General features: G+C 46.4%; 2 protein-coding genes across 2 annotated transcripts; one reads left to right on the top strand and one right to left on the bottom strand.

Annotated features, from left to right (window-relative positions):
• Window positions 1–1,805: 1,805 nt before the first annotated feature.
• On the bottom strand, window positions 1,806–2,279 carry LOC149442310 (histone H2A type 1). Its single transcript, XM_089656257.1, has one exon. It carries the CDS (start codon window positions 2,254–2,256, stop codon window positions 1,864–1,866), a length of 393 nt encoding a protein of 130 aa, XP_089512383.1. The 5' UTR covers window positions 2,257–2,279; the 3' UTR covers window positions 1,806–1,863.
• Window positions 2,280–2,499: 220 nt separating this feature from the next.
• On the top strand, window positions 2,500–2,956 carry LOC149442309 (histone H2B 1.1). The gene has a single exon (XM_089656256.1). It carries the CDS (start codon window positions 2,574–2,576, stop codon window positions 2,952–2,954), a length of 381 nt encoding a protein of 126 aa, XP_089512382.1. The 5' UTR covers window positions 2,500–2,573; the 3' UTR covers window positions 2,955–2,956.
• Window positions 2,957–12,775: the final 9,819 nt, after the last annotated feature.

Here is a 12,775-nt window from a genome sequence, read left to right as displayed (position 1 = left end):
ATTTCCTGGAATCTCACACTGAAATAATTTGTATTAATTGTATGAACCTTCATAATTGTCAAGACAGACTTCATGAAGATTTTGGGAGTTTGGTTTGGTGCCGAGGGCGCAGCCCTGAAGTCTTGGGAGGAGAGACTGGCCAAGATGCGCCAAAAGTTTGGACTCTGGAGCCTCAGAGACCTCACCATCGAAGGGAAGACACTGGTACTCCGCAGCGAGATTCTCCCTGTGTTGCAGTACCTCGCCCAGGCCTGGCCCCCTCGGGTCAACACCTGCAAGGCCATCACCAGGGCGGTGTTTCACTTCATCTGGGGCTCCAAGATGGACAGAGTGAAGCGGGCAGTCATGTTCAAGGAACCCCTCAAGGGCGGTAAGGGCGTGCCCGACATCGCCACCCAGCTGAGGGTGTTCTTTGCTTGCAACTGCATCCGCAGAACTTTGCCAAGACGGATTATGGACTCTGGCGGGAACTAAATGTCTCGCTTCTTCCTGTTGCCTCTCTGGAGGTCCCTGGGGTGGGACACTTGGGATAGTTCCATCCCCTACAACTGGGACACTCCTTGGTACTACGTGGACACCTTCAAGTTCATCAGGGAGCAAGGGCTGCAGGGAGTCAAGCCTGACTTGTGGAAGCCAAAGACTATCTACAAGCTCATCCGAGCCAGCGACATTTTGGAGTCGGTTCCAGGCCTGCCTTCAGACACCTGTAAGGTGGTCTGGAGGAATGTTTCTTCCAACATCCTCACCAACAGGCACAAAGACCTGGCATGGATGGCTATCCAGGGGGGACTGCCTCTCAGGACATTTATGCATGCCAGGAACCTGAGCAGATACAGACACTGCCCCTTCTGCATCATCCACGAGGAAACGTCTTACCATGTTTTCTGGGAGTGCTCATTTGCTCAGGCCCTGTTGGGGGCCCTGGAACCTGAACTCAAGGACTTTGTGCCACAGACAGACATCACTCACTTCAGGGTGTTGAATGGACTGTTCTGTGGAACCTTTTCTCTGGAGGACATTGACGGCGCCTGGCGGGTGCTGTGCTGTTTTAAGGACGCTTTATGGTGCGCCAGAAAGCGCCTCATCCACCAGCGGGAGAGGATGTCCATTTAGGACTGCCGCAGACTGATCCTCAGTCTGCTCAGAGACTATTCCTTGATGGACTTTAAGGAGGAAGAGGACGTCTGAAGATTTCCCCTTCCCCCTACTCCCCCTTGCGTGTCTTTGTCTTTCAATAAAGCTTCGGGCCTGTGTTTCCCCCTTCCCCCCACACACCCCATGTCTATTGTAAACTGTGATTTTCGGTTTTTTCGCTTTCGTTTATTGCATGACTTAGTACTGTGTATCAGGATGCTATGGTTTTTGGGGTAAGCGGCGTCATGCATGACGTGGCGATCTGGGGATTCATCCTCAGCACATCACGTCAGGCATCATACCGCTGAGCGAATGTATTTATTTCTGAATGTATTTATTGTATGCTTGAACTGTATTGCTATGTGGTGCGCTGCGTCGCAGTACAGGGTGAGATGTACCCCGATTACATGTATCATGTTGTTTTTGATGCTTCTGTAATAAAAGTATATTTTCAATCAAAAAAATTGTCATCGCAATGAAATGTAACGTTTATAATGTCCTCTACATATATGGAGGGATGGAGGATTGTCAAATCACGTGATGTCAGGACATTAGACTTGAGGGGGTCATCCCTCCCCAGGACTTGGTGTCCTATCACCTCCCCGGGAGATGGAGAGGAGTGTAGGATTCGTGTCCATAGAAGCCGTATGTCCGCCCTTTGTATGGAGATGTGGGGGGCTCTGAGAAGAGCCGTTGTGTTGGCGGATAGAAGGGAATCCTGTGGGGGGATTACTTGCTCTTGGCGGCCTTGTGGCTCTCGGTCTTCTTGGGCAGCAGCACGGCCTGGATGTTGGGCAGGACTCCTCCCTGGGCGATGGTGACGCCGCCCAGCAGCTTGTTGAGCTCCTCGTCGTTGCGGACAGCCAGCTGCAGGTGTCGGGGGATGATGCGGGTCTTCTTGTTGTCTCGGGCGGCGTTGCCGGCCAGCTCCAGGATCTCAGCCGTCAGATACTCCAGGACGGCGGCCAGATAGACGGGAGCTCCGGCCCCGACCCGCTCGGCATAGTTGCCCTTCCGGAGCAGACGGTGAACACGACCGACGGGGAACTGCAGACCGGCCCGGGACGATCGGGTCTTGGCCTTAGCCCGAGTCTTGCCTCCTTGTTTGCCGCGACCAGACATGATTGGATGACTGACGAATCACACACAGATAGGCCCCAGCAGCCGCTTCCTCTCCTTTATACACTCCATGTTCTGACGTCACACGCTGGGATTGGTTGGTTTTGAATTCAGCCAATAGCGGTCAGACTTGTTTCTACACCAATCAGGGCACGAGGATAGACAGCATGACGTCACTTTCCATCACATGTCGACGTCCTCCAATAGGAAGTGTGAGGCAGTACGAAGCTCCTTTGCATAGGCCGCCTATAAAAGCAGCACATGAGGGCGGCTCCAGCACACTTTCCCCGCAGCCAGCCAAGCAGTGGTGAACCCTGATCATGCCTGAACCAGCCAAGTCTGCGCCGGCGCCCAAGAAGGGCTCCAAGAAAGCCGTGACTAAGACCCAGAAGAAGGACGGCAAGAAGCGGAGGAAGACTAGGAAGGAGAGTTATGCCATCTACGTGTACAAGGTGCTCAAGCAGGTCCACCCCGACACCGGCATCTCGTCCAAGGCCATGAGCATCATGAACTCCTTCGTCAATGACATCTTCGAGCGCATCGCCGGCGAAGCTTCCCGCCTGGCTCATTACAACAAGCGCTCCACCATCACCTCCCGGGAGATCCAGACCGCCGTCCGCCTCCTCCTGCCCGGAGAGCTGGCCAAGCACGCCGTCTCCGAGGGCACCAAGGCCGTCACCAAGTACACCAGCGCCAAGTAATCCCCCCGCTGGGGCCCCATCATCCCAACAAGGACACAAAGGCTCTTCTAAGAGCCGCCCACCGTTCCAATCACTGAGCTGTCATCACATTGTATTGCCGCTAGAGGTCCCCCACACGTCACACTTACACTGGACATTCGTTCTAGGGACGGACTAACCTGCACATTGGGGGGATGGGAGGATTGGCTGCAATGCTCAACACTCCCATTAGGTGTCACTATATTACACACATAGACGGGAAGGATTTTCTTGTTTCTCTTTTCTGCTCTGCTTGATACATTGTTACACGTAGTAGAGGCGAATGTTTAACTCTTCACTGACTGATATATGTGCGGCTGTAACATGGCATCATAGGAAATTATACAGAAATCATGGAGACATTACTCCATATATTACTAGGAATAGATTTACTGATTTCATATAGTACGAGATGTGGAAAGCATTACATTTCAACGGTTTTACTAAAACTGTTCTATATCTAAAGATTACAAAGTACAAACGCCAAGCAAAAAATTAATGTATTTCTGATAATGTGGTTATTATGGATCCGCATGGGGATTATGGGAGGAATATAAAGGTTACACATCACATACACATTACATTTCACCTTTTTTAAATACATATATGGGTAACATTGCTTTTATATCTGGGATTATGGGGGGATATCATGGTAAACATGCCTAGGAACACATTTGACCTTTTTCATAATGAGAATACTATTTTTTTTTCAACATGGGTATCATGGATGAATGATTGCAGATACACCCTTCAAGGACCATATTTGAATTTTCTCCTAAGAATATGGGTATAGTTATTTTTCTATGTTAGGATTATGGGTGTAACACATTTAGGAACACATTTGACCCCGTTCTGATAAGAATATGAGAATAGCTTTTTTTTCAACATGGGGATTATGGGTGGAATATTGTTTTTTTTAACATTCCTAGGGACATATTTGATCTATTTCTGATCAAAAATATGAGGAGTTTTTTTTCTACTTGGGGATTATGGGTGTATTGTGGATACAATCAGATCATTGTTCTACCTGAGGAATTCACAGATTTAAACGTTTATAAATTGCAAGTTCAAACATCAAATCTGACAAAGTGCACGAATAGAGGGAGGAGATTTGGCAGAGAAAGAAAGAGAACAGCAGTCATAAGAACAGATCTAATTCCGCAAGTGTAGTCAAATATCCACCAGCATGATACGCACATTGAAAAGTAGAAAAGTGTTAATCACCCATTAGCCCTCTATATGTTTCTGAGAAAGTGAAAGCATACCAATTGGACCATAGTTTGTGGAATCTGGCAACCATGTCATCGGTCATAGTCAATGTCCTTTCCAACTCCTGAATGAGGTTAACCTCTCTTATCCAGTCAGAATTGAGGGGACATGAAAGGTCTTCTAATGCCTGGGGATTAGGTTCTTGGCCACATTCAAAAGGTGCCATACCAAAGATTGGTTGTACGACTTCAAAGAACACTCAGAGATATGGAGAAGACAACATTTGGGGTTAAGTTTAATTCAGTCTCAGTAATAGAGCATATCAACCGAGAATGTTGTCCCACAATGGCATAAGCCTTGGGCATTGCCACCAAATATCTAACAGGGAGCCCTTGGCTGATTCACAGCACCAACATAGGCCTGACATCTGGGGGAACCACCTCTTTAACCTACCCGGTGTAGCATACCATTTTGTTAACAATTTGAAGGAGGTTTCTGGAGTCCTAGTGCTGATGGAGCATTTTTAAGAAAAAGTGCAGGCTTTTCTTCATTGGCACGTATTGATCTGCCATCCTGGAGCAGTTGGACTGCCTGTGCAACCTCTGTAGGGTCCAGGTATCGCTTCAGGCCATGTCCTCATGTCAGAAGTGACACTGACTCTAGCCAAATGCAAAACTAGTGACAAACAGTCAGAAAAGATGTCAGTAGCCTCCATCTGTAAAACCATTTCTGTTTTGGGGGTCGTCTCATTGTTGCCCATCTAGTGCACCTGTTAAGTTTCAGCTGCTTTTGTGATAATGAAATTAACAACAACCCCCTCAGCTACTTAACTGACCAGATCAATATCCCAGGAGTTTAAATGACTTGAGGCTATACTCTGTTTAAAAAATGTTTTCCTTGTTTTGAGCAGTATACAGTCATGGCCGAAATTGTTGGCACCCTTGATATTTTTCCTGAAAATCAAGTATTTCACACAAAAAAGGTATTGCATTAACACATGTTTTGCTATACACATGTTTATTCCCTTTGTATGTATTGGAACAAATATAAAACAGAGGCAGAAAAGCAAATATGACATAATGTCACACAAAACCCCAAAAATGGGCTGGACAAAAGTATTGGCACCCTTAACTTAATATTTGGTTGCACACCCTTTGGAAAACATAACTGAAATCAGTCGCTTCCTATAACCATCAATAAGCTTCTGACACCTCTCACCCGGAATTTTGGACCACTCTTCCTTTGCAAACAGCTCCAGGTCTCTCTTATTGGAAGGACACCTTTTCCCAACAGCAATTTTAAGATCTCTCCACAGGTGTTCAATGGGATTTAGATCTGGGCTCATTGCTGGCCACTTCAGAACTCTCCAGCGCTTCTTTGCCATCCATTTCTGAGTGCTTTTTGACGTATGTTTGGGGTCATTGTCCTGCTGGAAGACCCAGGATCTTGGACGCAAACCCAGCTTTCTGACACTGGGCCCTACAGTGCGACCCAAAATCCTTTGGTAATCCTCAGATTTCATGATGCCTTGCACACAGTCAAGGCACCCAGTGCCAGAGGCAGCAAAACAACCCCAAAACATCATTGAACCTCCACCATATTTTACCGTAGGTACTGTGTTTTGTTCTTTGTAGGCCTCATTCCGTTTTCGGTAAACAGTAGAATGATGTGCTTTACCGAAAAGCTCTATCTTGGTCTCATCTGTCCACAAGACGTTTTCCCAGAAGGCTTTTGGCTTACTCAAGTACATTTTGGCAAACTGTAGTCTTGCTTTTTTATGTCTCTGTGTCAGCAGTGGGGTCCTCCTGGGTCTCCTGCCATAGCGTTTCATTTCATTTAAATGTCGACGGATAGTTCGCGCTGACACTGATGCTCCCTGAGCCTGCAGGACAGCTTGAATGTCTTTGGAACATGTTTGGGGCTGCTTATCCACCATCCGGACTATTCTGCGTTGCAATCTTTCATCAATTTTCCTCATCCGTCCACGACCAGGGAGATTAGCTACAGTGCCATGGGTTGCAAACTTCTTGATAATGTTGCGCACTGTGGACAAAGGCAAATCTAGTTCTCTGGAGATGGACTTGTAACCTTGAGATTGTTGATATTTTGCCACAATTTTGGTTCTCAGGTCCTCAGACAGTTCTCGTCTCCTCTTTCTGTTGTCCATGCTTAGTGTGGCACAGACAGACACACAATGCAAAGGTTAAGTGAACGTCTCTCCTTTTTATCTGCTTTCAGGTGTGATTTCTATATTGCCCACACCTGTTACTTGCCCCAGGTGAGTTTACAGGAGCATCACATGCTTGTAACATTCTTATTTATCCGCAGTTGTGAAAGGGTGCCAATACTTTTGTCCAGCCCATTTTTGGAGGTTTGTGTGACATTATGTCGAATTTGCTTTCTTTCCTCCCTTTTTTTGTTTTGTCCCAATACACACAAAGGGAATAAACATGTGTATAGCAAAACATGTGTTAATGCAATACGTTTCGTGAGAAATACATGATTTCCTGGAGAAATATCAAGGGTGCCAACAATTTCGGCCATGACTGTATATAATTATACACACACACACACACACACTATATTGCCAAAATAATTGGAACACCCCTCCAAATCATTGGATTCAATCTATGGCCACCAGTGTATAAAATCAAACACCTAGGCATGCAGACTGCTTCTACAAACATTTGCAAATTATTATTATACAGGATTTATATAGCACAGAAAGTTTCCTTAGCGCTTTACAATATAAAGGGAGGCAATACAGCAATGATAGAGATCAATACATTAGGGTTAGCAGGGCCCTGCTCCTTGGAGCTTACAATCTAAGAGATTTGTGAAAGAACGGGTCACACTAAGGAGCTCAGTGAATTCAGTTCAAGCGTGGTCCTGTGATAGGTGGCCACCTGTGCAATAAGTCCATCCGTGACATTTCCTGGCTACTAAATATTCCACGCTCAACTGTTAGTGGGATTATAACAAAGTGGAAGCAACTGGGAACAACAGCAACTCAGCCACCAAGTGGTAGGCCACGTCACATGACAGAGCGGGGTCAGCGCATGCTGAAGTGTACAGTGCACAGAAGTCGCCAACTGTCTGCAAAGTCAATAGCTAAAGACCTCCAAACTTTTTGTGGCCTTCAGATTAGCACAAGAACAGTGCATTGAGAACTTCATGGAAGGGGTTTCCATGGCCGAGCAGCTGCATCCAAGCCTTCCATCACCAAGTGCAATGCAAAATGTCAGATGCAGTGGTGTAAAGCACGCCGCCACTGGACTCTAGAGCAGTGGAGATGTGTTCTCTGGAGTGACCAATCATGCTTCTCTGTGTGGTAATCTGATAGACGTCTCTGGGTTTGGAAGTAGCCAGGAGAACAGTACTTTCCTGACTGTATTGTGCCAAGTTTAATGTTTGGTGGAGGAGTAATATGGTGTGGGGTTGTTTTTCAGGGGTTGGGCCTGGCCCCCTAGTTCCAGTGAAGGGAACTTTTAAGGCGTCAGCATACCAAGACATTTTGGACAATTTCTTGTTCAAACAATTTTATTAACAATAAACCAGAATGACACAAACAAGGAGACATTGCCAATGTACACTGGACATTGAAGTGGCAGTAGGACATAAAAAAATGAATGAAGGTCACAGTACAAATGTCTATACATTTCTGACGGAAACAGGTAGTTAAGAGTTGATAGCAAATGACGTTATTGTTTCAGCCAATCAGAGTAATGTCTCACAAGGGCATTAAAGAAATAGGGGGAAGTTTGGAGGGGGGTCAGACAGGGGTGGAAGGGGGGGAAGGGGAAGAGGAACAACAACGATGACTCCATGAGTATTCATCAAGTTTACAACAGCCCCTACGTGCTGCGTACGAAGGGCTATTGACAATACCCTTGTCGTACAGTACACAAATCAAGGGAGAAGGAGTGATTCGTCAAAGTTAGGCGGGAGGAAACGCTCTACCCAGGGGCTCCATATGTGCAAAAATTTAGGGATCATGTCAAGAATTGTGGCTTCCACCTTTGCATGTATCATGACTTGTGTTATTCTGTTTTTGACGGCTGCAACATTTAGGGTGGGGGATTTCCAGGAAATTGCTATAACCTGCTTAGCTGCCGTCGTAACTTGCATAAGGAGCTTGAATTGCGAATTGGAGATGCCAGGGGGGCATTGATTGAGTAGGGCTGTTGTTGGATTGGGTGGTAGAGTGATAGTGCTAAGTGTAGATATCATGGTGAAAATTTCATCCCAAAAGATTTGGGCTACTGGGCAGTCCCACCACATATGGTAGTGTGTTCCTGGGTCTGTACAGCCTCTAAAACAGTTGGACGAGTAATTAGGGGTAAATTTTGCGATTCTAGCTGGGACCAAGTACCAGCGGGTTAACACTTTATAATTTGTTTCCAATGCTACAATGTTCTGCGAAGATGATTTTGTGTTGGCCCAAATGTGGTCCTAATCAGATGGGTGGAATCTCTTACCTAAATACACTTCCCACCTATGGGTATACAGAGGGGGGGACATGGTAATCGAAGTAGTGAAGAGTGAGTATAAGCAAGAGATAAGCCCACCCCACGTCTATGAGGGTCTTTGCAACACACTCATTCAAAGAGAGACATGGCGTCTGGTCGATTGGTTATTGTAGCGTAGGGGGCGTAGAAGTGTTGTAGCTGTAAGTATCTGAATATCTCGGAAGCTGGGAGGCCATGTGTTTCCCGCAGCAAGGCAAAAGATTTAAACTTATTCCTCTGTAGGAAATGATGTGTACGGAGCAAATTAGCAGAGGACCAGGCTTTGAATAAAAGGGACGTCTGCCAGGCCGGGGGAAAATCTGGGTTTCGCAGGAACGAGAGCATAGGATTATGTAGTGATTGGAGGAGATAACGGGTTTTCAGTTTATCCCATAAGGATAGAAAGTGAGAAGTGATGGGGTTGGTTATAGAACGGCAGTCTATTGGACTCAACCAGAGTAAGTTAGCTGTAGATAAGGGGTCACATTCTATTGATTCAAGGGCAACCCATTGAGGGATTTCAAAGGTTGCATGATATTTAGGTAACTGGGCTAAATGCGCTGCTTGATAGTATTTGCTGATGTCGGGTAAGCCTAGACCTCCATTGAGCTTAGGGCGATATAAGGTGGAGCGAGGTATACGAGGACAAGTATTGCCCCATACATAGGAAAAGATGTGACGCTGCAGTGTGCGGAGGTAGTGAGGGGGGACTGGGACTGGGAGGACTCTAAACAGATATAGAACTTTTGGGAGGATTGACATCTTGATAACTGCTATTCTGCCTAGCCATGCGAGGGGGAGGGAAGACCATTTGGTCAGAAGAGCAGAAAGATGGTTTAGCATTGGAAGATAGTTAGCTGTGTAAAGGTCTGATAACTTAAGAGTCAGTTTGATTCCTAAGAAGGGGATATGACAGTGCGACCAAGGGAATGGTAAAACCTGCTTCAGATGTGTCAGCTCTATAGGGGGGAGAGAAATGTTGAGTGCTGTTGATTTATTGGGGTTTATTATTAGACCAGAGAGTGAGCCAAATGCCTCGAGAAGCCGGAGTAGGGAAGGAGAGGAAGTCAATGGAGATGTGAGAAAGAGTAAGACGTCATCCACAAAGAGACATAACTTATGATGTGTGCCCCCTATCTCGAGTCCCCTGACATCCGGGTTAGCTCTGATTAAGAGGGCCAGAGGCTCTATAGCCAGGGCAAAGAGCAAGGGGGACAGAGGACAGCCCTGTCTCGTGCCTCTAGAGATCGGAAACTGAGCTGACCTATGCCCCAGATACCTAATTCTGACCGAGGGCTCTCGATACAGCGAGAAGATCCAGGTTAAAAAGTGTGGGCCAAAACCCCAAACGGTGCAAAATATAGTTGAGGTATGGCCATGAGACTGTATTGAATGCTTTCCGGATATCTAAGGACAGGAAACAGGAGGGAATATTGCGAGACCTGGCTAAATTTGCCAAAAGAGATGCACGCCTGATGTTGTCTCCCGTTTGCCTAGTTGGAATAAAGCCCACTTGGTCATTATGAATTAGAGAGCCAATACACAGGTTAAGACGTGAAAAGAGTATTTTTGCTAGCAGTTTGATGTCAATGTTAAGGAGAGAGATTGGCCTATAATTGGACCACTGCGTGTCATCAGAATTCAGCTTTGGGATCATTGAAATGTTTGCTTGCACTGTTTCATGGTTGAAGGTTTGGCCAGATAGTAAAGTGTTAAAAGCATTAGTGAGGATAGCTGTAAGGAGATGAGCACATTTTTTATAGTAAATGGCTGAGAAGCCATCTGGTCCTGGGCGTTTACGTAGTTTTAGACTTTTAATAGTGTCTAAGGTTTCGGTTGGTGAGATGGGCCGCTCAATTGTCACTAACTGGCACTCTGAGAGTTTCGGGAAAGAAATGGAAGTTAGAAGGGTATCAGCTTGTGTGGGGTCAAAAGTTGTGGAAGAAGAATAAAGCTGTGACAGGTGTTTATGGAAAGTCTGTAGAATGTGTTCTGGGTTACTAGTGAGGTTGCCAAAAGAGCTACGTATCAGGATAGTTCTAGTGAGCTGGTCGAGCCTGCGAAGTGAGAGGGCCAGGAATGTATTGGGTTTATTTGACCTAGTATAGTATTTGTGCCTAGATCTACGGAGTGAGAGTTCCGCTTGATCTGTGAGAAAGAGATCTAGAGCCAATCTAGATTGCTCCAGGGCCTCACGGTTGGTAGGCGTAGGAGCCGCCTGTAAGGCTTGATGGGAACAATCATAGGTTTGCTCCAGTGAGAGACGTTGTTGTTGTTTGGTTTTATTTAAGAAGGATGCTTTGCTAATGCAGAACCCTTGCAATACCGGTTTATGCGCTTCCCATAACAGGAGAGGGGATATATCAGGCGATTGGCTAAGAGAAAAATAATCTTTAAGGGCTGCTTCGATTTCTAGACAGTGAGCTGGATTTGCAAGCAGGTTATCGTTAATAATCCAAGAGGGTTCAGCGGGGGATGGGGCTAACGAGGTCATAGCCGTGAATACGGTGCAATGGTCAGACCAAGGGATTGGAATTATTTCAGAAGTCAGGAGCCGGGGGGAAGAGGCGGTGGTGATGAAAATATGATCTATCCTGGAGAATGACTGGTGGGGGTGAGAATAGAAGGTGTATTGGCGTTTAGTCGGGTTGAGTTCCTGCCATGTATCTATCAAAGAATAATGTTGTAGTATGGCTTGGAAGGTTTGTTTAGAGGCAGGGACAGGTGATTGTTGAGGAGATTTGTTGAGAAAGGGATATATTACACTGTTAGAGTCTCCGCTAACAATTAAAGTTCCGCTCTTATGGTGGTCTATAACCGAGAGTATGTGGGAAAGGAACGGTAAAGGGTCTTGGTTTGGGGCATAGTATGCAACAATGGTAACATCTACGTCTAGGAGTTGCCCTACTAGCAGGAGGTAACGACCCTCCGCGTCTTTGATTTCGGTGCATAGCGTGAAAGGTGTTGTGCGATGGAAGGCAATCAGTACCCCCCTGCGTTTGGTGGTGGCAGAGGCTGTATAGACCTGAGGATATTGAGGGCCAAAAAATTTAGGGGTGGAGTTGGGAGTGAAGTGTGTTTCCTGTAGACAGACCACGTGAGCTTTAAGTGTAGCAAAGGTTCGGAAAGCCTTAGTACGTTTCTGTGGAATATTGAGGCCCTGTACATTCAGGGTGAGGATATTTAACGAGCCCATGGGGAAAGTGCATAGTGGTTTGGATAGCATGGCACTTCCGCCCGGGATGGAGCCTGACAATTACTGTGGGGGATGAGAGCGTTGCGGAGTATGTTGCACAAAGTCATGGAGTCATGTTGGGGGGAGGAGGGGTACGGTATGAGAGAGGTAACATGAAAGAAGGGGTGTAGGAGGCCATTTAAGGCCTAAAAGGTGGGTTCCCAAGGACACCCTGGATAAGGGTGGGCTAGGGAGAAATAGTAGCCCAAGTGTTATTAAATAACCAATAACACAGGGGCTAGGGTGGAGTGTGCAGGTATGCGGACCGTGAGGATGACAGCAATGTGATTAATAAATGGTGGCGGGGTCCTGGTAGAAAAAACAGGTATAAAAAAAAAAAAAAAATCTGAGAAAATCAGGGTGTCCCAGACTCAGACGGCATTAACAGTACTAGTGAGACATCTTGGGTGTAGGGGTGTGGCCGCCAAAGCCTAGGCTCCCAAATATAAACTAAAACGGAGCCCAGGAAGGGGGGTGCAGAACAATCCCCAGGTTGGGGGCAACCAAAATTTAACAGGTAGAGGGAGAAAGGATATCAATGGTGTTAACCGCAATGATAGTCAAAAGAGTACACCGTTTGGTGTGTGTGGCAAAAAAAGGAAAAAAAAAAGATAAGCGTGGGACATAGTTCAGTCCATGGTATCTTGCAAAGTTGTACGTGTGGGGAAGGACTTCCGCGGCGAGCAGGATGTGGACCTCCACTTGCCGCTTTCTGAAGGCGTCGCTGGATCTTGGAATAATTGATAGGTATGACCCTGGAACTGTAGAGATTCTGCATTACGGGCAGCTTGTAGGAGTTGCTCCCTGGTACAGAAAAAGTGAAGCTTGGCTATAATGTTGCGTGGTGGACC

The sequence above is a fragment of the Staurois parvus genome, unplaced genomic scaffold (genome assembly GCF_062004578.1).
Source record: "Staurois parvus isolate SC_StPar_1 unplaced genomic scaffold, SC_StPar_1.0 ptg000897l, whole genome shotgun sequence".
NCBI classification, from domain to species: domain Eukaryota; kingdom Metazoa; phylum Chordata; class Amphibia; order Anura; family Ranidae; genus Staurois; species Staurois parvus.
This window is presented reverse-complemented; position numbering and strand designations above follow the sequence as displayed.